The 25,593-nt window shown below is 42.4% G+C and overlaps 1 protein-coding gene across 1 annotated transcript; it reads right to left on the bottom strand.

The window, feature by feature from the left end:
- Positions 1-826: 826 nt before the first annotated feature.
- fam171a2b (family with sequence similarity 171 member A2b) lies at positions 827-22,909 on the bottom strand. The gene is made up of 8 exons (XM_014158691.3): positions 22,626-22,909; positions 20,361-20,588; positions 18,253-18,345; positions 16,520-16,678; positions 15,821-16,000; positions 14,760-14,873; positions 7,953-8,082; positions 827-7,746 (listed from the first exon to the last, which is right to left on the bottom strand). Exons 1-8 carry the CDS (start codon positions 22,720-22,722, stop codon positions 6,273-6,275), a joined length of 2,475 nt encoding a protein of 824 aa, XP_014014166.1. The 5' UTR covers positions 22,723-22,909; the 3' UTR covers positions 827-6,272.
- Positions 22,910-25,593: the final 2,684 nt, after the last annotated feature.

Raw genomic sequence — 25,593 nt, 5'->3', positions numbered from 1 at the left:
CATGTGACATTAAAACTTGAAACACTGAAATACAGTGACCCCCTATCACATCATTACCAAGCCCTGTAATGCCAAGAGCCGAGCAAAGAAGAGTCTCCTCTTCCAGCTGGTCCTGGGCCTGAGTTCACAAACCTGTTCTACTCACACACTGAAGCCTCAGGACCAGAACATCCAATCAAATAGAATAAAACAAATCACAACCCAGTCAAACAAAAAAAATCACCTATTGGGTAAAAAACACACGCACAAAGCAAAATGCAGCGCTATCTGTCCTTAAATTGACAGTACATCATGACAAAAGTTTGTACAAATATTTGAGAAAGTACAGACTCAGTGAACACAGCCCATAGCCATAGAAAAGGGCAGACACAGAAAAAGCTGGCTGCCAAAAGTAGAAAAGCTGTGTGATCACTGCACCATAAAAGAAACAGAGACAGAGCTGCACTTCCCAATAAAATGCACAAAATTCACAACAATTTAAGAATCTTACTTCCACAAATTCGAATTGTGTATTTTCTATAGCTATTATCATTTTATCTAGTCCATTATTTACCCCCCCAACCTGTTCATGTTCTATTGTTAATTACTCTTTTTGTAATGTAACATTGTGCTTTCAAAATGTCATGCCAATAAAGCCGATTGAAACGGAATTGAGCGAGAGAGAGCGAGAGAGCGATATGGATGGATGGATGGATGGATGGTGTGAGATCTACAGAAATGACCCGCTAAAGGCACCACCACTGGAAGAGGAAGTAACGGCTAAGGACAAAAGTGAATGGATGAGAACAAACAGAGATAAAAGGTACACAAAATCACATCACCAATGTAATTGTTCGACAGTGCAAACAAGTTTATTTCTATCTTATCTCATGTACAGAATCGATTTACAGTTTACAAACAACTGACAGTTTTTTTTTCACACAGAATAATGTACAAAGTGTTGCGTCCTCTTCCACTCCCAAAGATGTTTTTAATATACAGCTGCTCTTTATACACAAGAGTGACAATCATGTGTTTTTGTGCAATCAGGGTATTGGATGGAAATTAGGTGACCCCAACAGACATCTATTGATTCACAACCACAAGTAAGATTTGCAGGACATTATTCAGACTTGTGTACAGGTACGTTTGTTTTTTGATTTTGTAATATTGTGATATCACAACTTAAAAATACTTGAATGAGGTCTACATTTTGAACGAATCTATTTTTGTAATTTTGCTCAATTCAAGGTCTGGGATCAAACTAAACAAATCCACAATTGCACTAAAATCAAGATGCTGTCATATCCGGCCTAGTAGTAGGTAGGGAGATTCTGAACATTTCTTTTGCCTCTTGTAACCAACCAAACACGACATCACATTGTCTTACTGCATTGGAAAAAGTTACTGACAGCTTGTACGAAAAAATTACATAATTTGGCAAGAATAGACCTGGGAATCCATTAGAATAGAGCTATACAATTTTTCATCCAGAGTCAGGGTAGCCATACTATACATTTAAGTCAACATTATTCAGAACAACTTTGAAAATAGCAAAAACAAGAAATTCATAAAAGTCTACTGTCAATATAAACGGAACAAATTCCTCCCCATTTATAACAGAGAGAGAAAAAAAATGTACTGCAACAAAATAATGTTGTTTTACCCTCGCATTGTCGCATTTTTATTTTTAATAACTTTGTCTATTTTTACAATCTCTCAATGATATTATATCCATTTATAGATCTACCGCACCAACTCTTTGTGACTGTATTGTACTTTAGCTATGCATTTCTTCATTTACATCTGTAAGAAATATGACTCACAGTTGTTAAGTGTCATAGGCAATTGTGATGCAATCTACAGTGAGAGCATATTGGCCAGTATGTTGTACTTGTAAACATTTAAGACCGGAAGTGAATTTTAAGAGTAGAGCGAAATTCATCTAAAATGTGTGTACATTTGGCAACAGAATTTGATATACTTCATGTGTGCCAGCAACATTCTGGATATTATCAAAAAACGTTCCATTAAAAACACACTACTCTACATATTACATGCACATACAGTACATATACACACACAATCTTATATAGTTCTCGGGAATTTGTCACTTATCAAACTTGTACAATAAATAGCAATCACTTAGTCTACACGTTTGGTGAGAAAGGATATACACAAGAAACTATGAACACAAGGACATATTGAACACAAAATGAGTCATTGATCAATTTTGGCATGCATGCTCTCCCCCGAGGAAGATATGTGTGTTCTTAACTAAATGCAGTGTGCTTCCATTTTTGTGTCTGTCCATTTGACAAGACTAGCTTAGGTGATGTAAACCTTCTTGGACTGCATTTTGAAAAGGCCCTCCATGCCAGTCACTTAACCCTATGTAAAAGGCACTTACAGGAGAAAAGTGGTATAGATTTGCATGGCCTTTTTTTTGGTGCCTTCTGCTTATTTCATACATGCAACCTTCAACCAAAAGGTCTCTCAAAGCTAAATATTATTTACAGCAAGCAAATAACCAAATGGCACAGGAGAAAAGCAGAAATGTCTCAGATTTTGGCAAAGTTTATCACTACTACACAAACGAATGAAGACCCTGGAAGTAAAGGAAAGATTGTGCATCATGACCGACATTTGAAATTGTTATCGTCATCTTTGATAGCTATATACAATACACTAGTTGCACCCCCGCCCTACAGGCGGTAAATCAATAGATTTGATTCAATGCAATTTTATCTTTGTGGACTGCAACCATCACAGAATTGTTCACTCAATAACCCCACCTACAAAGCAGAAATTCATGCTGCTAATAAGCTATTGCAACTTCCCGTTTATTTAAAATGTTGCCAATTGCGCACGAAAAAATGTCACTCTTCGTGTGACACATTATATGCGACTCCCCGTCAGAGACCCGGGTTTAATCCCCGAGTTGACCCTTCCAGCTTTTCCCCTTGTTACCTCTGTATCCCCTTGTAATTGAATCTGTCTAAATAAAAACTAGAAAATATATGTGAATGTGGAATTCCCCTCTCCTCTTTTTTTTTGGGGGGGGGGGGTATGTAAAATAATTAAGATACTAAATTTTGTATCCACAGGTGTCAGCTTGTGTGACCAAAAGTCTCTATGCAACTGGGTGCAATACAAGGATTTGGTTGCAAAAGTTACTGGAATGCCCTACACAATAGAAATATAATTCATATTGTGACGCATAATTGCCATGGTAGCATTGTGATGCATAATTGCCACAGTAATTTGGAATGTTCAGTCAATGAGCATTATAATAATAATAATAAAAATAAATGTTATTTTAAGCACTTTTCACAACACCCAAAGTCACTTTACATACACACGAGAATCAGCAGGATAAAAAGCATTAAAATCACATCATAAAAGAATTAAGTATATAAAAGTACACTAAACGTAAAGACAGACTAACCATGGAGAACACTAAACACGATGACAGATTAACCAGGGAAGTGAACTAGACAGAGGTTAAAAGCTAAAGCAGCAGATAATCTGGGTAAGCCTGTGTGAAGAGGTGTGTATTTAGTGTGGACTTGAATATGTGTATGGCTTGTCCGGTTCTGACATGGAGAGGGAGGGAGTTCCAGACTTGAGAAGCTGCACAGCTAAAAGCCCAGTCTCCCATGGAGCGGAGCCTGGTATGGTGAGGAGGCCAGTATCAGAGGAGCGCTGTGAACAGGTGGGAGTGTAGGGGTGCAGGAGGTCAGTAACGTATGTGGGCGCCAGTCCATTGAGTGCTTTGTAGGTGACCATGAGCAATATGATCCTGTATTGAACTGGGAGCCAGTGGAGGTTGATGAGGGTGGGGGTGATATGGTCCCAAGGTCTGGTGTGTGTGAGTACCCGTGCAGCTGAATTTCGAAGTTTGCCCAGTGTTTTGTTGGTGAGTCCGTAGAGAATGGCGTTGCAGTAGGCCAGGCATGATAAAACAAAGGCATGGATGAGGGTTGTGGTGTCAGTGAGAGAGGGTCTGAGTCATGAGATGTTTCTGAGGTGGAAAAAGGCTGACTTGGTGATGTTAAGGATGCGGGGTTCAAATGTAACACCGTGTATCCTGCCTGTGGAGTTGGAGTGGATGGTGCAGCCGTTGATTGTCATGTTGAATTGACCCAGTTTCTTGACGACGGAGTTGGGGCCCATCAGCGTGATCTCTGTTTTGTCGTCGTTTAGTTTTTAAAAGTTATTGCTCATCCAAGTTTTCAGACAGTCAACCACAGAGGGGGGTGGCATAGCGGAGTTGGATTTTGTGTGGATGGCATTTGTGTGTCGTCTGCATAACAGTAATGGACCAAACACTGAACACTGAGACTTGTGGGACACCTTGTGATACAGGGGCTGGGGCAGACCTCCAGTTGCCAAGGGAGACAAACTGTTGTCTATTAGATAAGAGTGGAACCAGGCAAGGGGCGTTGCGGTCAGTTAAAATCTGATGACAGACCGTGTCAAATGCTGCAAACAGGTCCAGGAGGATGAGGATGGAGATGGTCCCAGCATCAGCAGCACAGGTGAGATCGTTCACTACCTTTATCAAGGAAGTTTCAGTGCTATGCATAGTCCAGAAGCCCGACTGGAGGGGTTTGAAAAGTTCATGAGAGGCCATGTGTTGTTGGATTGGTGATGCTACCACCCACTCAAGCAGTTTGGCGAGGAAGGGTAGGTTTGAGATAGGCCTGTAGTTGGTGAGGATGTCAGGATCCAGGCCCTGTTTCTTCAGTATGGGAGTTGTAGACACCATTTTCAAAGGAGTAGGAGCAATGCCAGATGTAAGGGATGCATTTACAATCTTGACAACCAGGGGCAGAGAACAGTGAGGCGTGCCTTAACTAAGGCAGTGGGCATTGGGTCAAGAGAGCTTTGGTTTTGGATTTAGACAAGAGTTCAGTAATGGTGGTTTCATTGACAAGGGAGGACATTAAGTCTGTTCACAGGTTGTGAGTCAGGTAGTCCTGGCGGGGGGTGGGGGGCAGATGAAGGGTGAGACTGCTGCAACTGTTGGTAGATAGCCTGAAGGCCAGAAAACTGTCACAGAGGTCGGTGGTGATTGTAAGAGAGGGGTTGTCCAATGGACGGAGAAGTTTGTCGATGGTTGAGTAGAGCATTGTAGGTAATGCAGTTATTCTACAGTTTCGAAATTGGCCTACAAATGCTTACATCATATGCATTGAGACAGCATGATCTCCCATAGCAACTGTGGTATTCCAAACACAAAAACAGAAAAAATTCTAAATAAAACCCGTGGAATATAAAATGGCCGGTGGTATGTAACAGGACGACAAATCTGTGCAAAATTGTAGGAGATCCCACCTCAGATAAGTGGCTTACAGTATTATAATAAATCATTACAACAAAGAATTGCAAATACATTTCCCTGAAGGAGTAATGCACATTTCACATTAAAAGTACATAATTGTACACACGACAAATGGAGATCAACAGATATTTTACACTAACTATCATTCCATAAAAATCCTCCAAATAGAAAACCATAAAGAAAGAAACCACATAATCTCCACACATTTATGCTTTTGGATAATGTGTGCTAATGTCTTCACAGAATACAGTATCTCCTTATGGTCCAGGAAGCAGGCTGACCAAAGTGACAGAATTACAACCACTAAAACTCAAGGTGGGCCTATATCAGGGTTTTGGTCAATTCCATTTTAATTCAGCCAATTCAGGGTGCAAAAGTAAATTACACATTTCGGTTTGCTTCCTGAATTGACTGAACTGAAATGGAATTGACCCTGGCCTTCATAAATGTGTAGTACACAAGTCCAGGAGAGAAGAGGGTAGTCCTGTCCTTGAAGTAACTTGTCTTTCTCATGTAGAAGTCCATTCACAACACTGGGCAAATTATTTCAGTCGCAACAAGATACTGTTGGTTAGTTCTCTCCAAATATAACCATTGTGTTTTCTTCGTTAAGATGGTTATTTCCAAAGTCAGTGGCTCAGAGTTGAATTTACTGAGAGGGATCTCAAAAATGGATTTGAAAAGACAAGGAGAAGAACGATGGGAATTAGGAGTGTGATCGAAAAAATGTGAACCACAAAAACCATAGAAAGAGGCTGTCATTAAAATAGTACCATTTCACGGATTAACAAGCAGGCTTGTGCTTTTCTAGGATCTTCTTTCGGTCAAATGCTACTCCTCCACCTTCCTTTTATTGTTTCTTTAGGTGTCTCAAAATGGCTGTATAATTGCCCTGACTACTGGACCAACTCTTATGTTCCATATGAGTGGGGCCTGAGATGTTAGCCTACAACTTTTTAGGGGGAAACACCATGAGAGGCCGGTCTTCGATCTTCTGCCACGGGCTCTTCTTGTTCTCGTCCTTGCTGTCCGGGTCGTCCTCTGGGCTAGTCATGGAGTCGCGACGGTTCTCGCTGTTGCTGCTGCGCGCGCTGTTCATGCGGCTGCGGCCCCTCCGGGGGATGGTGGAGCCCCGCGACGAGGGCCCGTCGTCCAGTAGTGGGGTAAGGGAGTTCTCCTCGGGCGACACCGGGCGGCCCTCGCTGCTGCTGGGCTCGCTGTGCTCCTGGTATGCCAGCTTGGACATGCCCTTACTGCCACCACCCTTCCGTCCACCAGTTCCCCACCGTTCATCCTTACCCTTACGGATTGCCGCAGCCTTGCGGTCTTGGGTGCTATCCATGGGTCCTTCGAGGTTGGCTTCTCGGATTGTGCTGCAGCTGGGGCCACCGCCTCCCCCGCCAATTCCGCCGCTGCTGAGGTCGTTGCTCACGTCGATATAAGAATGGCGCACGTGGTTGGCGCGGCCGTCCATTGAGATGAACCAGGCGCGTGGGTGCTGCTTAATGCCCAGCTCCAGGAGCTTCTTCTCAGTCAGCCCCTGCAGCTCGCCATTCATCTGTGCCATGGTGGAGTCGTTAAAGAGCACAGGGATCCGCACAGGGCCCTGGGATGGGTCCGAGTTCCAGTTTTGACCCTCCGAGTCATCCCCTTGGGAGCCGCCCTGCTGCTGGTGCTGCTGGCTCTGTTGCTGGGGATGGTGTGACTGACCAGCACCTATCTGCATCCCCCCTTCCTTATCCTGCTGCTGCTCCTTCCCGGAGAAGTCTGAGGACATACGCATGTAGTGGGCCGGTATGACCAAGGTGGGAACCATGCTTCGGTACATGTTTTCCTTCATCTGGTCCATGGAGTGGCAGAAGATGATCTGGCCCGGTTGCGTGTTGAGCGACGTCGGGCGGGCTAGGTGGTCGGCGGCGGCCGCAGAGTACTCGGGAGGCTTGTCTGACTTGTCCGACAGGAAACGAGGAGGGGAGCCCCCATCCGAGGTGTAGCCGCGATTGTCGTTGGCGGTGTGGCAGCGTATGTGGTAGTCCGAGTCCTTGTCGTCCTCCATGATGGGGCTGTAGTTCCGTGAGTAGTCTTCTTGCAGTAGCAGGGGGTTGTCGAGATTGTTTGTGTCTGTGGCGCGGGTCACCTTCATAGGGAAGCTCTCGCCCCTCTGAGGTCCCGAGGCTCCTTTCGCCTTCGAATGCCGCAGCTTGTGCGCGGGGACGTGCTTGGCGAACTCCTCCCGCGAGCTCTGGTAGTCTCGTGAGGGGGAAGGGTCAGATTTGCTGGCGTCATTGGATGGACCGGATTCAACATGGCCACCACAGATGAGGTTGAGGCGGGAAGTGGATGTGCCCTGGTCGCGCTTGGAGCTGTTCAGAGCCATGTGTGGCTTGCCCTGTTGTCGCCGTGGTTTTAGACACTTCCGTCTGGAAAAAGAGCAAAACAAAAAAGTCAGACAAAACTAAAAAACTCAGACAAAACAAACAAAACCCGAGTCAAAAGAAACCAAAAACTTGGACAAAGACGTGGACAAAACAAATGAAAAAATGTATTATTTTGTTGTTTGTTTCTAACGCATGTTCATAATGTAGAAGCCCATTAGAAGTGAGACCTATGTCTACGTGCTCCACACCTGCAGTAGTAGAGCAGCACACAGAGCAGGATGAGCACCAGCAGAGCCAGCGAGCCCAGGATGGAGAGCAGGAACAAGGTGTGGTAGGTGGTGATGTCCCTCAGGCCCGAGTGACCCCCCAGACCCACGCCTGCATGAAAGACAAAGCCCATAGGAGCAGACCTGGGTCAGATACTGGAGCTGCGCTTGATTTAGTTTGCCTGATCAAATTTAACCAATAGAGTAGTCCCAAAAGTGCAAACTCCATGCTAAATCAAGGGCACCTGAAACCCAGGACTACGCCTGAGTGGAAGATAAAGCGGAGCAGACCTGGGTCAAATACTTTAAAATACTGGAACGGCTCTTGATTTAGTTTGCCTGGTACAATGGAAACAGCGGAGTAGTCCCAAAAGTGCCATTTCCGAGCTTAATCAAGCACACCAGTAATACTATAGTATTTTACATAATGTATTTGAACCATGATTGAAGCAGAAGCCTACTTACAACAAAAGGGATTACAGTGCATTCGGAAAGTATTCAGACCCCTTGACTTTTTCCACCCTCTGTTACGTTACAGCCTTATACTAACATTGATTAAATTGTTTTTTTTCTGTCATCAATCTACACACAAAACCCCATAATGACAAAGCAAAACCAGGTTTTAGAAATGTTTGCACATTTATATATTTTTTTTAACTGAAATATCACATTTACATACACTACCGTTCAAAAGTTTGGGTCACTTAGAAATGTTATTGTTTTTTAAAGAAAAGGCCAGCATCCCGGAGTCACCTCTTCACTGTTGACGTTGAGACTGGTGTTTTTCGGGTACTATTTAATGAAACTGCCAGTTGAGGACTTGTGAGGCGTCTGTTTCTCAAACTAGACATTATAATGTACTTGTCCTCTAGCTCAGTTGTGCACTGGGGCCTCCCACTCTCTATTCTGGTTAGAGACAGTTTGTGCTGTTCTGTGAAGCGAGTAGTACACAGCGTTGTACGAGTTCTTCAGTTCCTTGGCAATTTCTCGCATGGAATAGCCTTCATTTCTCAGAACAAGAATAGATTGACAAGTTTCAGAAGAAAATACTTTGTTTCTGGCCATTTTGAGCCTGTAATCAAACCCACAAATGCTGATGCCCCAGACACTCAACTAGTCTAATGAAGGCCAGTTTTATTGCTTCTTTAATCAGTTTTCAGCTGTGCTAACATAATTGCAAAAGGGTTTTCTAATGATCAGTTAGCCTTTTAAAATGATAAACTTGGATTTGCTAACACAATGTGCCATTGGAACACAGGAGGGATGGTTGCTGATAATGGGCATCTGTGCACCTATGTAGATATTCCATTTTAAAAAATCTGCCATTTCCAGCTCAATAGTAATTTACAACATTAACAATGTCTACACTGTATTTCTGATCATTTTGATGTTATTTTAATGGACAAAAAAATGTGCTTTTCTTTCAAAAACAAGGAAATTTCTAAGTGAACCCAAACTTTTGAATGGTAGTGTAAGTATTCAGACCCTTTGCTCAGTACTTTGTTGAAGTACCTTTATCAGCAATTACAGACTCGAGTCTTCTTGGTACACCTGTATTTGGGGAGTTTCTCTCAATCTTCTCTGCAGATCCTCTCAAGCTCTGTCAGTTTGGATGGGGGAGCTTCGCTGCTCAGCTTTTTTCAAGTCTCTCCAGAGATGTTCGATTGGGTTCAAGTCCGGGCTCTGGCTGGGCCACTCAAGGACATTCAGAGACCTGTCCCAAAACTACTCCTGCGTTGTCTTGGCTGTGTGCTTAGGGTCGTTGTCCTGTCGGAAGGTGAACCTCTGCCCCAGTCTGAGGTCCTGGGTGCTCTGGAGCAGGTTTTCATCAAGAATCTTTCTGTACTTTGCTCTGTTGACCTTTCCCTCGATCCTGACTAGTCTTCCAGTCCCTGCCGCTGAAAAACATCCCCACAGCATAATGCTGCCACCACCATGCTTCACCGCAGGGATGGTGCCAGGTTTCCTCCAGATGTGATGCTTAGCATTCAGACCCAAGAGTTCAATCTTGGTTTCATCAGACCAGAGAATCTTGTTTCTCATGGTCTGAGAGTCCTTTAGGTGCCTTTTGGCAAACTCCAAGATGGCTGCGTTTTAAATGAGGAGTTACTGTCTGGCCACTTTGTCATAAAGACCTGATTGGTGGAGTGCTGGAGAGATGGTTGTCCTTCTTGAAGGTTCTCCCATCTCCCCAGAGGAACTCTGGAGCTCTGTCAGAGTGATCATCAGGTTCTTGGTCACCTCCCTGCCCAAGGCCCTTCTCCCCCGATTGCTCAGTTTGGCCGGGTGGCCAGCTCTAGGAAGATTATTGGTCGTTCCAAACTTCTTCCATTTAAGAATGATGGAGGCCACTGTGTTCTTGGGGTCCTTCAATGCTGCAGAATTTTTTTTGTACCCTTCCCCAGATCTGTGCCTTGACACAATCCTGTCTCTGTGCTCTACGGACAATTCCTTCGACCTCATGGCTTGGTTGTTGCTCTGACATGCACTATCAACTGTGGGACCTCATATAGATGGGTGTGTGCCTTTCCAAATCATGACCAATCAATTGAATTTTCCACAGGTGGACTCCAATCAAGTTGTAGAAACAATTCAAGGATGATCAATGGAAACAGGATGCACCTGAGCTCAATTTCGAGTCTCATAGCAAAGGGTCTGAATACTTATGTAAATAAGGTATTTCTGTTTTAAAATTTTTGTAGATTGATGAGGATTTTTTTTTAATCAATTTTTGAATGAGACTGTAACGTGACAAAATGTGGAAAAAGGGAAGGGGTCTGAATACTTTGCAAATGCACTTTATATTTAATTCCAAGCAGTTGTCCCTCTCCCTGTACCTTTGATATGGCATGTGTGGTTTGTTTATGTTTCTTTGAACGTCTTGGTACATATGCAGCAACATACATACATGTGATGTCATACAATATAAAACACAAGAGATCATTTGCATATAGTTTGAGAGCTCTTTCCAAGAAAGATGTCTGGTGTCTGGTGTCTTGTGGTGCGGCTTGTTGAAATGGAGTATTGCCTTGAACTCCTCAGATCATATTGTCTCTGTGTAGGGGTTAGAAACTTGCACAGTGGACATGTTTGGACATGCAGGATGTAATGTTATGTTTTTTTCCCAGTCCTGTGACATCTGTGAAGGAGTGTAAATGAAGACAGGGGGAGGAACCTTCTGGAATGAAACAGCTGGGGACTGAGCATCAGACCTGGGTTCAGATGCATGGAGTATTTAAATATTTGTACCTGAAAATACACTTGTCTCAAATACATGCCAATACTTTCCAAGTGTATTTCAAAATACATTCAAATATCCAAACACTTACTTTGAAATGTATGTGAAAGTATTTGAAATACAATAAATAGTACTTGAACTCGGGTCTGATCAGTATACTCTAGCATGGCTCATCTTCTTGAGGGATTTGGGAAAGGACATAACACCTGTGTCATTCCACCAAAGATGTTCAATGGAGAAAGTGCACCACTATACAGTAAGAATGGTAAATACTGTACAGTCGTGGCGAAAAGTTTGGAGAATGACAAATATTAATTTCCACAAAGTTCGCTGCTTAAGTGTCTTTAGATATTTTTGTCAGATGTTACTATGGAATACTGAAGTATAATTACAAGCATTTCATAAGTGTCAAAGGCTTTTATTGACAACTACATTAAGTTGATGCAGAGAGTCAATATTTGCATTGTTAACCCTTCTTTTTCAAGACCTCTGCAATCCGCCCTGGCATGCTGTCAATTAACTTCTGGGCCACATCCTGACTGATGGCAGCCCATTCTTGCATAATCAATGCTTGGAGTTTGTCAGAATTTGTGGGTTTTGTTTGTCCACCCATCTCTTGAGGATTGACCACAAGTTCTCAAATGGGATTAAGGTCTGGGGAGTTTCTTGGCCATGGACCCAAAATATTGATGTTTTGTTCCCCAAGCCACTTAGTTATCACTTTTGCCTTATCATGCTGGAAAAGGCATTGTTCATCACCAAACTGTTCCTGGATGGTTGGGAGAAGTTGCTCTTGGAGGATGTGTTGGTACCATTCTTTATTCATGGCTGTGTTCTTATGGCAAAATTCTGAGTGATCCCACTCCCTTGGCTGAGAAGCAACCCCACACATGAATGGTCTCAGGATGCTTTACTGTTGGCATGACACAAGACTGATGGTAGCGCTCACCTTGTCTTCTCCGGACAAGCTTTTTTCCAGATGCCCCAAACAATCAGAAAGGGGATTCAGAGAAAATGACTTTACCCCAGTCCTCAGCAGTCCAATCCCTGTGCCTTTTGCAGAATATCAGTCTGTCCCTGATGTTCTTCCTGGAGAGAAGTGGCTTCTTTGCTGCCCTTCTTGACACCAGGCCATCATCCAAAAGTCTTCGCCTCACTGTGCGTGCAGATGCACTCACACCTGCCTGCTGCCATTCCTGAGCAAGCTCTGTACTGGTGGTGCCCCGATCCCGCAGCTGAATCAACTTTAGGAGACGGTCCTGGCGCTTGCTGGACTATCTTGGGCGCCCTGAAGCATTCTTCACAACAATTGAACCGCTCTCCTTAAAGTTCTTGATGATCCGATAAATGGTTGATTTAGGTGCAGTCTGTTATTCGAACTCAATCAGCATGACAGAGTGACCTCCAGCCTTGTCATCGTCAACACACACACACCTGTGTTAACGAGATAATCACTGACATGTCAGCTGGTCCTTTTGTGGCAGGGCTGAAATGCAGTGGAAATGTTTTTGGGGGATTCAGTTCATTTGCATGGCAAATAGGGACTTTGCAATTAATTGCAATTCATCTGATCACTCTTCATAACATTCTGGAGTATATGCAAATTGCCATCATACAAACTGAGGCAGCATATTTGTGTCATTCTCAAAACTTTTGGCCACAACTGTACATGTTGTTTAGCATGCCAGAGCATTGAGGTAGGAGAATATCAATATATTAACGAAGTCCAAGTGTTTATGTACTACATGGGATGTCATATTTTTGGAGCAAAACATTTCCCAACGGGATATGGTACTGGGCCTCGTTTCCCAGAGACTTCATAGCCTGAAAATCATCGTGAGCGCTACCATCAGTCCTGTGTCATGCCAACAGTAAAGCCTCCTGAGACCATTCATGTTTGGGGTTAGTTCTCAGCCAAAGGAGTGGACTCACTCACAATTTTGCCTAAGAACACAGCCATGAATAAAGAATGGTCCAAACACATCCTCCAAGAGCAACTTCTCCCAACCATCCAGGAACAGTTTGGTGACGAACAATGCCTTTTCCAGAATGATGGAGCATCTTGCCACAACTAAGTGACTTGGGGAACAAAACATCAATATTTTGGGTCCATGGCCAGGAAACTCCCCAGACCATAATCCCCTTTGAGAACTTGTGGTCAATACTCAAGAGGTGGGTGGACAAACAAAACCCCACAAATTCTGACAAACTCCAAGCATTGATTATGCAAGAATGGGTTGCCATCAGTCAGGATGTGGCCCAGAAGTTAATTGACAGCATGCCAGGGCGGATTGCAGAGGTCTTGAAAAAGAAGGGTCAACACTGCAAATATTGACTCTTTGCATCAACTCCATGTAATTGTCAATAAAAGCCTTTGACACTTATGAAATTCTTGTAATTATACTTCAGTATTCCATAGTAACATCTGCCAAAAATATCTAAAGACACTGAGGCAGCAGACTTTGTGAAAATGTATATTTGTGTCATTCTCAAAACCTTTGGCCATGACTGTAGACAGACAGGAGACAGAAAGACAGGGCCAGGAGTGGACAGGGAGAGGACAGAGAGACATAGACAGGAGAGGACAAAGTGACAAGAGAGGACAGGGACAGGAGAGGACAAAGATAGAGACACAGACGAGAGAGGAGGGGAGACAGAGCTAGATAAAGAGATTCATTTACATTTACATTTAAGTCATTTAGCAGACGCTCTTATCCAGAGCGACTTACAAATTGGGATGGGACATATGGAGAGAGAGATAGTGGGGAGGGACAAGGGGGAGGGGAAATGGGAGAGACAATTGTGCTTAATGCACAGTACAAATATGTCCTGAACAAATGTTCTTATGAAAAGAGTGCTTGTTTCTACTGTATTTTATTTAAAATAAGTGGTCTGAAAATATCAGATTTTCCTTGGAGTTTTAGTACCCTTATGGCATAGCTTTGCCCTGAGGCAACAAAAAAAAATCCTGGGTGTACTGGGTAAAAGTAAAACATTTTTGAGGATACATTAGAAAGCCTAAATCTGCTAAAAAATAGGATGTAATATTTTTTTTCTATGAAAAAACAAAATATGTGCAGTAGAGGATTAGTTACTGATACTGTATATTTGTGGGCTAAAAGGGAAATATCTGAGCGATATATTGTGGTGCAGTGTGCAAAAGCACTGTTGCGGAAAGAAGACGACCGGGGTTCAATGAACATTACATGACGAAAATGGTTAGTTTGTAGATGATGCTGTTACAGATGTAGTATCTTAATTTGATCACTATTTTGTTGCTGTGAATTTTCCTGCGTAGCAGGAAATGCAAACATGTAGTGTATTTGAGTGTTAAAAAAGCTTCTAAAGTTTGTCATTTCGACTTCAGACTTGATTTACCCTAACGAAAAATGTATCAACCACTACAAAAATGTCCATTAATTATAATCCACCTAATAATTCATATTTCCAGTTGTTGCATGATTATTTTTCTGCTGTAGCAAACTGGCTTAAATGAAGATCCTAACAAAATGTCCAAGACGTAGCACAAGGCAATTAGCCAGTTACAGTACCTGCAGATGAAGGGAAGGCTGCGACCCAATACCCCAACTGAGGAACGACCACATTCCAGATTAGTTGTGTGCCCTCTTTTTTAATGTAGCCAGTTCCATTCCTGACCCACAGACCTGCAACAAAATCCACACACCCAACATATAAATGTTTTAGTAGGCAACAAGTTAAAAGCATTCAAACATATGCTCCCGAGTGGCGCAGCGGTCTAAGGCACTGCATCTCAGTGCTAGAAGTGTCACTACAGACAACTTGGTTCGACTCCAGGCTGTATCACAACTGGCCGTGTTTGGGAGTCCCATAGGGCGGTGCACAATTGGTCCGGGTTTGGCCGGTGTAGGCCGTCATTGTAAATAAGAATTTGTTCTTAACTGACTTGCCTAGTTAGAAAAAGGTTAAATAATATGTCATTTTGGTAGTCTGAAATGGGTCTCTAAAACCAAATAATCCAGGGACTTTGTAATACATTACCGAAGCATTCATTAAGCTGTAAGTGCAGACCCCTTAAGATTTCTAATGAACTAAAAAGCATGCTCAATGCAGTCCAGGAATATGCTTAATACAGGTTAAAGCTGCAATATGTAACTTTTTGGGCGACCTGACCAAATTCACATAGAGATGTGAGTTATAGATCTGTCATTCTCATTGAAAGCAAGTCGGTAGATCTGTTCTATGGGCGCTATTTTTATGCTTCCCATTCTTAAGTTTGTTTTTTCCGTCTTTTACTTTCAGTTTTTTACACCAGCTTCAAACAGCTAAAAATACTGGACAATATTTTGGGTTATGAATGATATATATATTTCACAGCGGTTTAGCTGGCACAATGGTTATCTACACTGTACATGTTTGTTTTGTCACATAAACTTAAATTAGGCAAACTAATAGAATTTTTGCACCTAGAAAATGGCCGAGCGATTTCTGCAAAGTGCAGCTTTATGGGTTAAGGAGTCATTTTATCCCAGATTACCCATTTATCATGTTTGTGTCTATAAATATAACACAGACTGATGGATGAATATGAGAATTTCAAATGGAACATATGATCCCAGTAGCTTTCACATACCCGTCTTGGGCTGGTACAGCCAGGCGGGAATGCTGGTGGCGATCCTGGTGCGAGTATCCGAGGGCAGCGGTACGGAGACGTGAACCGGGTCAGACACCTGGATGACGGTCCCATCGTGGTCAAAGAGCTGAACGCTGACCACTGCCAGTGCTGTTAAGTCTGTCCATCCTGTCTCTGCCCCTGTAGTGTACATGTTATTGTTAAATCAAATCAAAGTTTATTTGTCACGTGCAACAGGTGTAGACTTTACAGTGAAACGCTTACTTACAGGCTCTAACCAATAGTGCAAAAAAGGTATTAGGTGAACAATAGGTAAGTAAAGAAATAAAACAGTAAAAAGACAGGCTATATACAGCAGTGAGGCTATATACAGTAGCAAGGCTACATACAGACACCGGTTAGTCAGGCTGATTGAGGTAGTATGTACATGTAGATATGGTTAAAGTGACTATGCATATATGATGAACAGAGATATGTTGACCATCCATAGCCTATAACAACAAGCATTCCTAACACTATGCCCTTGATATCAACTACCACAAGTAGCACCAAACAAGCTGGGCCAATCATGATTTTGTAATGATCGTCGTGATATGTAGTTATCTTACCTACTTTACTGAAGGCACTTATTGTGCGTCGCTCTGGATACGAGCATCTGTTAAATAACTAAAATGTAAATGTTCTTTCTCCCAAGCCAACCTGTGCTGTTGGTTTCCAGGCCCAGGAGGTAAGGGAAGCCCCCGATCTCATACTGGCTTCTGGCAGTAGTCAGCACAGCCGACAGTGCTGTGTAGTTGGAATCAGCTGGCAGCTGAAGGGACTTTCTCTGGAGCTGAACCAATGGCTGGTTCCGTGCACCTATAAAGGAAGTAACAGATGCCAATCGTGAGACATATGGGTCATGTTCATTAGGGCATTTAATTTTTTTTTTTAAATAGTGTTTCTTATTGGACAAATCCTGGTAACCCCCCCCACACACACACACCCTTTCAGTCCCTTTTCTTGTCTGGTGCCTAATGAAAAATTACCCAAAGTCTGATTCAACCACAACAGCACTCGCCTGGCAGTGACTTTGACATAAAAGCTACAGTATGTAGGGTAAAATACTACATCACTATCAACACTTAAAGGGGCAATCTGCAGTAGCTACATACATTTTTTTACTTTTACAATAATGATATATACTGTACATATATACCCATTGATTCTTGAAGAATGCCTCATGGGCTTAGTTAAACTGTCGTACCCCATAAGAACCCAAAATATAAGCTTGTTTTATTTCATTGTTTGTAAACATGCTACTCAAAACAAACACTTTAAAGCCTCAAAGCATGGTTAAAACTATGATTTTGATCAAATCAAATTTATTTGTATAGCCCTTCTTACATCAGCTGATATATCAAAGTGCTGTACAGAAACCCAGCCTAAAACCCCAAACAGCAAGTAATGCAGGTGTAGAAGCACGGTGGCTAGGAAAAACTCCCTAGAAAGGCTGGAACCTAGGAAGAAACCTAGAGAGGAACCAGACTATGAGGGGTGGCCAGTCCTCTTTTGACATTTTGATGTCATGGATGGTCAGTCCTTGCACCCATAGCGCTGTTTATAAATTTGAGAGGTAACATTTCTCTAGCCCCAACACTAAGCTGTTTGCCAAAAACAGTGGCGGGGTGCCCGCTTTGTTATTGTTTCTACGGCAGATTGCCCCTTTAAGGCAATAGTACTGTATGTTTGAGACATGAGACATGCAGTCATGAATTTGGGAAATGGACTTGTACAAAACAGCAGGCAAGTATTCCACTGTGGTTGTTGCTATGGAGACAGCAGAAGGAAATAGAGTGTCACGTGAGAACCTCTGGAGGCCGTTGAGTGCAAGAACAGAGAGGAGTCAGGTGAAAATTGGACCTTCCCTCCCCCTCTTTGAAGGAGGTGGATTCTGGACAATAAATGTGTGTTATTGGCCTCAGAACTCTGATCAGATTTCAAATAGTGCATCAAACCTGAAACACCACATTCCTTCCATAATTTCTGTAATAGTCTGAGTAAAGACTGCCCCTTTAGGAGGAAAAGGTCATGCAGAGAGCCGGACAAAGAAGCAGTGTTTCCCTTACCATTAGCAGTTAAGAGCATTGGGACAGTAACCGAAAGGTTGCTGGTTTGAATCCCCGAGCCGACATGGTGAAAAATCTGTCAATATGCCCTTGAGCAAGGCACTTAATCCTAATTGCTCCTGTAAGTCGCTCTGAATAAGAGCGTCTGCTAAATTACTCAAATGTAAAATCTATAGGCAGGATGGGTCCCCCCACCTAAGAGAGTTTGGCTTCTATTAATTTCAATTGATCATTTAAATCCTAGTTTGTCTGGATGTTGCTCTAGGGAGAAAGACTGAAAAAGACCAACTAGGCAATACCACTTAGCTCGTTATTGTAGCCTACCTGGGGATCCATGCAGCACCTGGATGACATCATCATAGAGAATGAGGGTGCCTGGCCTCTGGACTAGGAGGTACAAGCTGACCGATGCATACACTGCAAGAGAGAAAAACACCAATATTAATGCGCGACTGAGTCTAGCTAGCCAATTTCTTACATCTACCCCTGGATTTCAGATCTACAGGAATTGCCTAGGGAGAAGCGGCTAGGGGCCCCAATTTGGAATTCAGCCTATTTTGAGAGACAGAGAAACAAAGGATAGGATCACTTCTGCGTGGGTCTGGATGTGGCAGGCCAACCTATTGTTATTGTGTTTTTTGTGTGACTATTCTAAAAACATTTAACCAGTGGATACAGTTACTATTAGAAGGTATAACATTAGAATTACCGACAGCAAAACAATTGAGGCCTGGACAAATACACTTGACTCTGTAAAGAACAATCTCAGCTAAAGCCCCACACATACAAAGCAATTACAGTGCCTTCAGAAAGTATTCATACCCCTTGACGTATTCCACATTTTGTTGTGTTACACCCTGAATTCAAAATGGATTTAAAATATATATATCTCTCACCTATCTACACACAATTCACCCATAAAGACAAAGTAAAAACTTGTTTTTAGACAATATTGCAAATGTATTGCAAATTAAATACATAAGTATCTCATTTACATAAGTATTCACACCCCTGAGTCAATACATGTTAGAATCACATTTGGCAGCGATTACAGCTGTGAGTCTTTCTGTGGAAGTCTCTAAGAGCTTTGCACACCTGGATAGTACAATATTTGCACATTATTATTATTTGTATTCCTCAAGCTCTGTCAAGTTGGTTGTTGATCTTTGATAGATTGCCATTTTCCAGTTATACCATAGATTTTCAAGCAGATTTAAGTCAAAACTGTAACTAAGTCACTCAGGAACATTCAATGTTGTCTTGGTAAGCAACTCCTGTGTATATTTGGCCTTGTGTTTTAGGTTATTGTCCTGCTGAAACATGAATTTGTTTCCCAGTGTCTCTTGGAAAGCAAACTAATTCAGGTTTTCTTCTAGAATTTTGCCTGTGCTTAGCTCTATTCGGTTTCTTTTTATCCTAAAAAACTCCCTAGTCCTTGCCGATGACAAGCATACCCACAACATGACACAACCACCACCATGCTGGAAGATATGAAGAGTAGTGCTCAGTGATGTGTTGGATTTGCCCCAAACATTACGCTTTGTATTCAGGATATAAAGTGAATTTCTTTGCCACATTTTTGTAGTTTTACTTTAATGCCTTATTGCAAACCAGATGCATGTTTTGGAATATTTGTATTCTATACAGGCTTCCTTGTTTTCACTCTGTCATTTAGGTTAGTATTGTGGAGTAATAACTACAATGTTGTTGATCCATCCTCAGTCGTCTCCTATCACAGCCATTAAACTCTGTAACTGTTTTAAACTCACCCTTGGCCTCATAGTGAAATCCCTAAATGGTTTCCTTCTTTTCTGGCAACTGAATTAGGCACCTGTATCTTTGTAGTGATACCATACTCAAGGAGATATTCAATGTCTGCTTTTTTTTACCCATCTACCAATAGGTGCCCTTCTTTGCGAGGCTTTGGAAAACCTTCCTGGTCTTTGTGGTTGAATCTGTGTTTGAAATTGCTCAAATGGTGAGACCTTACAGATAATTGTATGTGAGGGGTACAGATTTAATCATTAATCAACATTATTTAAAAAATCCGCCTGAAAATCCAATGTTTCTATGTCAAACAGTTTTGTTATATTTCAGCCTTACTTTTAGTCTTAAAATACATGTTAGTGTTAGTCACATTTTAGTCATTCCATTCTTCGTTAGTTTATGTTATCATTCAAGTAAAACTCTGGAAAATCTTTGTCTAGTTTTAGTCACAGCCATTTTAGTCACATAGTAGTCTGCCTTCTATCTAATAAATAATTAATATTTCAGCTACCTCTAACTTCCATCATGTGCACATTCAGATAGTAGGCCTAATTGGACAATGCTATGTCAAATATAATGTCCATTAGTCTCATGTGGAATTCTCATCTCGTCACATTTTCGTGAACTGAAATGAAATGTAATTTGTAATAGGCATTTTCACTTACGAGGGATGCGGCTAGCGTGCCAGGGGACGGAGTTGGTGACATAGTCGTGTTTGGACGCTGATATGATGACCCAGGTCCCCGGATGGTACAGGAAGGTCACCCTAAGCACGCCATCACTGCCCGCCTGGCTGGACGCTAACACAGACCGGTTCCCATGAACCTCTATGGCGGCGCCGGCCAAAGGTGAGAGGTCACTGTTGTCGAACACCTGAACTCTGATCTGGACCTCTGCAAAGGAATGAAAACAATCAGCGCTTGAGGGGTTCAGTGTGAGCGAGGCGAGGTGCAGAAATTGATCATCTTGATCACATAATTAGTAGTTATTTGGCATGCAGGATGATTTTTAGATCAGTGATTTTGTGCAGTCTGACTGTAGTCGATCTCAAACACGCACAATGGTGCTGTCATAATTCAGCTTCTATGGCATCCTATTGGGTTCCCGAGTGGCGCAGCGGTCTAAGGCGCTGCATCTCAGTGTTAGAAGCGTCACTACAGTCCCTGATTCGACTCCAGGCTGTATCACATCCGGCTGTGATTGAGAGTCCCATAGGGCGGCGCACAATTGGCCCAGCGTCGTCCGAGTTTGGCCGAGGTAGGCCGTCATTGTAAATAAGAATTTGTTCTTAACTGACTTGCCTAGTTAAATAACGGTTAAATTGCGAGAGCTTGGGATGTATCTTTAAAAAGTTGATTCTGAGAAATTGGCTTAAAGGTTCCAAACCTTCATTGGTTTGAATGGTGTCAGCAATTTTTATATGGTATTCTTTTGAACTTAACAACATGAATTGGTGTATTTAGAGTTCTATATAGGTAGCAGTGGAGACTGTGTGGAGCAGTGGAGATTCCAGACATTACAATGAGCCCGTCCTCCTATAGCTCCTCCCACCAACCTCCTCTGATAGGTAGAGTACATTGCACAGAACTAGGCTAGAGCCAATAACATTTTGACAAAAATGCAGACAGAACCTTAATAGTCCCAAACTCGCGATTGTGCTGCTGGTGTTATTGTTGTTGACAGTCCAGTATTTGGTCTTCAGTTGAATAAACCAATACAATAAACACGAGCAACAGATATAATTTGTCAATACATCCGTTCTAAACCTATCCAACGCTGTGTAGCTTCACACCCAAGTAGACACTTTGGGACCCCCTACTGATCATTTCCTCTCAGAATTTTTTTTCTTCCGCATCTTGTTTCTCTAATTCCATAGATATGGGTTATATGCTGTGGAGGTTTCAGTGGATACAGGAGTCTCCACTAGGTGTGTTTCAAAATGGCAAATAGAAATGCTACTGGAATGGGTGTAGGCCTACAGTATGAGACCTAGGTCGACTGTTAAATAGACATATGTTGCCATTCTTAATTCTGATAGCTCTAGCATTTGTCCAATAGCAGGCTACATGCATGCATTCCCATGCATATGTGTTTCCTTCTGCCATGCATGCCATCATTACAGAGCCCTACTGTTTCAACAAATGCATTTGGTGTGTTTGAGGACACAGGCTCCAATAAATAATTGCTGGGGGTGTATTTATACAATGGATATATTCCAGAACCAAATATGAAATATGAAGGGCTGAATAGAATAGATACTGCAGATTTTTTTTTATTGGGAGTGGAACTATGCTTTACATACTATATAGGCCTGTATATTTCTATGCCAAGGCCTACATGAGCAGTTTATGAATGCACAAATGACCGGGATACATTGTTACTGTTAAATGAATTACTATGTCGACCCCTGGCTAGCATAGCTGCTAAAGGGACATCGATTTAGGACCTAACTAACAAGAGAAATATGTGAACACCTAGGCCTGTGATTTATTTTTCTCGACTGTGATGGTTACATGTTTTACAGCGGCACATTTTCCCTTATCATGATGAGCCCTTCAAATAGCCTGACAGGGAGAATTGGGTTGTAACAATTTGATAGGCCTATATTGAGTTTTTTTGATTGATTTTACATATCTTCCAAAAAGCTGATAAGGTAAATATTATTCTACCTATTGTTATAAACACATCCGCTTCATGGCATGACGAGCTATTTCATTTGATTAGGATGCTCCGAAGATCCATTTGATCCCAAATACACATTGATAAACAATACAATTTAAAGAAAAACGGTGACTCGTATCATTAGCAAGAATCCTTTCAAACCAACGGTTGCAATTTCAGTAATATTTGTCAACAAAAGCCATCAAAAAAATATGCAACCACTCCCATCCTCCCTCATTGTGCAGCATCCCCATATGGCGTGAGCTTACCAAGTGCTCCTTGATCTGGAAGAGATTTGGCTTGCGCCTCCCAGACCGCGGAGATAAAAATAAAGAGTAACAAACGAGAGACGTAGATGGGTGACATCCTTGAACGCTACATCTCTATTCCAAATTCGGCGGCCATACATCCATATTTCTCCCGGGCGGGTTACTGGGCTGTTGACAATTAATTCGCAGTCATTTCTCGGTTTGCCCACCACCGTAAGGATGCTGATGTTGAGCCCGAGCTGCCGTCTGTCAGCTATCTCTTGCTTTTATTGTCTGGCGTGGACGCTAGGTTTCACTATACTACTACCCTCTAGTGGTATCGAAATTAAACTGCGATAAACATCCCGAATATGGTTCCGATTAATAATTGAAATGTAATGTATTCACTATTCTTAAAGTTCATTTGAACATGATTCTCGATTAGCTACTAGTTTGTGCTTACTGATTAAAGAAACGTGGGGACTTCCTTACACTTCTTTGTTTGCTGAAATCCACAGCCTACTTTTCAAGAAAAGGTTTATCATGTACAACCACCGACTGCTTCCTCGTTGCTGTTGCTCTAAAATGGTAATTCGGCGCGAATGCACATCAAATCCCAACAAGAAAACAGTCGGTGGTTGTATTTCATTAACATTTATTAAAAAGTATCGATTTTATCAAACAAAGAAAGGCAAGCAACAACAGAGGACAAACATATGTACAATGTAAGCGTTTCATAATTGTAAAATGTTTAAGTATTGACTTTGGGCGAATCGATGTAGTCAGATATGAATTCCACAAAGCCTGGTCTCTTCTCAACTGTTCATCAGAAACTTCCTTCACCGCGGAGTTGAGTTCAAATCAATCAAATAAAATGTTATTGGTCACATACTGTACACATGGTTAGCTGATGTTATTGCGAGTGTATGGACGTGTGCTTGTGCTTCTAGTTCCGACAGTGCAGCAATATATGTAACATGTATTCTAACAATTCCACAACAACTACCTAATTCACACTAATCTAAGTAAAGGAATGGAATAAGAATATATACATATAAATATATGGATGAGCAGTGACAGAGCAGCATAGGCAAGATGCAATAGATGGTATAAAATACAGTATATACATATGAGATGAGTAATGCCAGTTGCGTGCATGCATGTGTGCGAGCGAGCGTGTGTGTGTGTCTGTGCCGCGCATCTGACTGTCTGTCTGTCGGTCTGTGAGCATATTAATATATCTTTTTTAAATTCCACATTTTCTCCTTGGATATACTGTATATGTTAAAGAGAAGGTGAAAAAAATATTCTGCAATTAGTTTAGGTTACAATACATAACATGTGCTGGGGGCATCCCCTCTCCATAGATACATGCACAGGTTTAATCATTGTAAATGGATGTTCCTTTTTAGAGGAGAATATCCTAAAGGTTATGGAAACCCAGTAGGCCTAGGGCAGATGACCCAGTGACAGTTTAAAAAGTGGTTGGTCAGCGATGGAGGGAAAGCTCTTTCACAATTACACTATATATACAAAAAGTATGTGGACATCCCTTCAAAAATGTGTGGATTCAGCTATTTCAGCCACACCCGTTGCTGACAGGTGTATAAAATTGAGCACACAGTCATGCAATCTCCATACACAAACATTGGCTGTTGAATGAAGAGCTAAGGTACTTTCAATGTGGCACCGTCCGTCATAGGATGTTTCTGCCCTGCTAGAGCTGTCCTGGTCAACTGTAAGTGCTGTTATTGTGAAGTGGAAACTCCTAGGAGCAACAACGACTCAGCTGCAAAGTAATAGGCCACACAAGCTTACGGAACGGGACCGCCGAGTCCTGAAGCGCGTAGCGTGTAAAAATTGTCTGTCCTCGATTGCAACACTCACTAGTGCCTCTGGAAGCAACATCAGCACAAGAACTGTTCTTTCATGAGCTTCATGAAATGGGTTTCCATGGCCGGGCAGCCACATACAAGTCTAAGATCACCATGTGCAGTGCCAAGCATCGGCTTCAGTGGTGTAAAGCTATCTGCCATTGGACTCTGGAGCAGTGGAAACATGTTCTCTGGACTGATGAATCACGCTTCCCCATCTGGCAATTTGACGGACGAATCTGGGTTTGGCGGATGCCAGGAGAATGCTACCTGCCCCCAATGCATAGTGCCAAATGTAAAGTTTGATGGAGGAGGAATAATGGTCTGGGGCTGTTTTTCATGGTTCGGACTAGGCCCCTTAGTTCCAGTGAAGGAAAATCTTAACGCTACAGCATACAATGACAATTCTGTGCTTCCAACTTTGTGGCAACAGTTTGAAGAAGGCCCTTTCCTGATTCACCATGGCAATGCCCCTGGGCACAAAGCGAGGTCCATACAGACATGGTTTGTTGAGATCGGTGTGGAAGAACTTGACTGGCCTACACAAAGCCCTGACCTCAACCCCATCAAAATACCTTCGGGATGAATTGGACCACAGACTGCGAGCCAGGCCTAATCGCCCAACATCAGTGCCCGACCTCACTAATGTTCTTGTGGCTGAATGGGAGCAAGTCCCCGCAGCAACGTTCCAACATCTAGTGGAAAGCATTCCCAGAAGAGTGGAGGCCATTATAGCAGCAAAGGGGGAACCAACTCCATATTAATGCCCATGATTTTGAAATGAGATGTTTGACGATACCTTTGGTCATGTAGTGTATGTGATGCTTTAAAACTCTTAATTCTCCCTCTGTAGCCTTGAATATACCATGCTCGACCTTTTGACACTTTTATTGGATGAAAACTATTCCAAATCGCATGCATTTTGTTATGTATTCTATGTCCTATATTGAAGGTTTGAGCTATTTTTCAAATGGAGGAATCAGATCCTCTATTGGATCAGGGATGACAAAGATGAGAGTCTCCTGAAGGAGTCTTTACAAGTGAGGAAGAAAGACATTTTGGACCGGACCAAAGTTGACACCACCTGCGTGAAGAACCCCAAAAGAGTCCCTCTC

The sequence above is a fragment of the Salmo salar genome, chromosome 19 (genome assembly GCF_965601325.2).
Source record: "Salmo salar chromosome 19, fSalSal1, whole genome shotgun sequence".
In the NCBI taxonomy this organism is placed as follows: domain Eukaryota; kingdom Metazoa; phylum Chordata; class Actinopteri; order Salmoniformes; family Salmonidae; genus Salmo; species Salmo salar.
This window is presented reverse-complemented; position numbering and strand designations above follow the sequence as displayed.

Excerpts from the sequence above, each read along its gene's own strand:
- fam171a2b (XM_014158691.3), bottom strand. The coding sequence starts at position 22,722 with ATGTCACCCATCTACGTCTCTCGTTTGTTACTCTTTATTTTTATCTCC. Across the intron at positions 14,874-15,820 it reads GCTGTACCAGCCCAAGACGG|GTCTGTGGGTCAGGAATGGA; the intron begins GTATGTGAAAGC and ends ATTTTGTTGCAG. Across the intron at positions 7,747-7,952 it reads GTGCTGCTCTACTACTGCAG|ACGGAAGTGTCTAAAACCAC; the intron begins GTGTGGAGCACG and ends CTCTTTTTCCAG.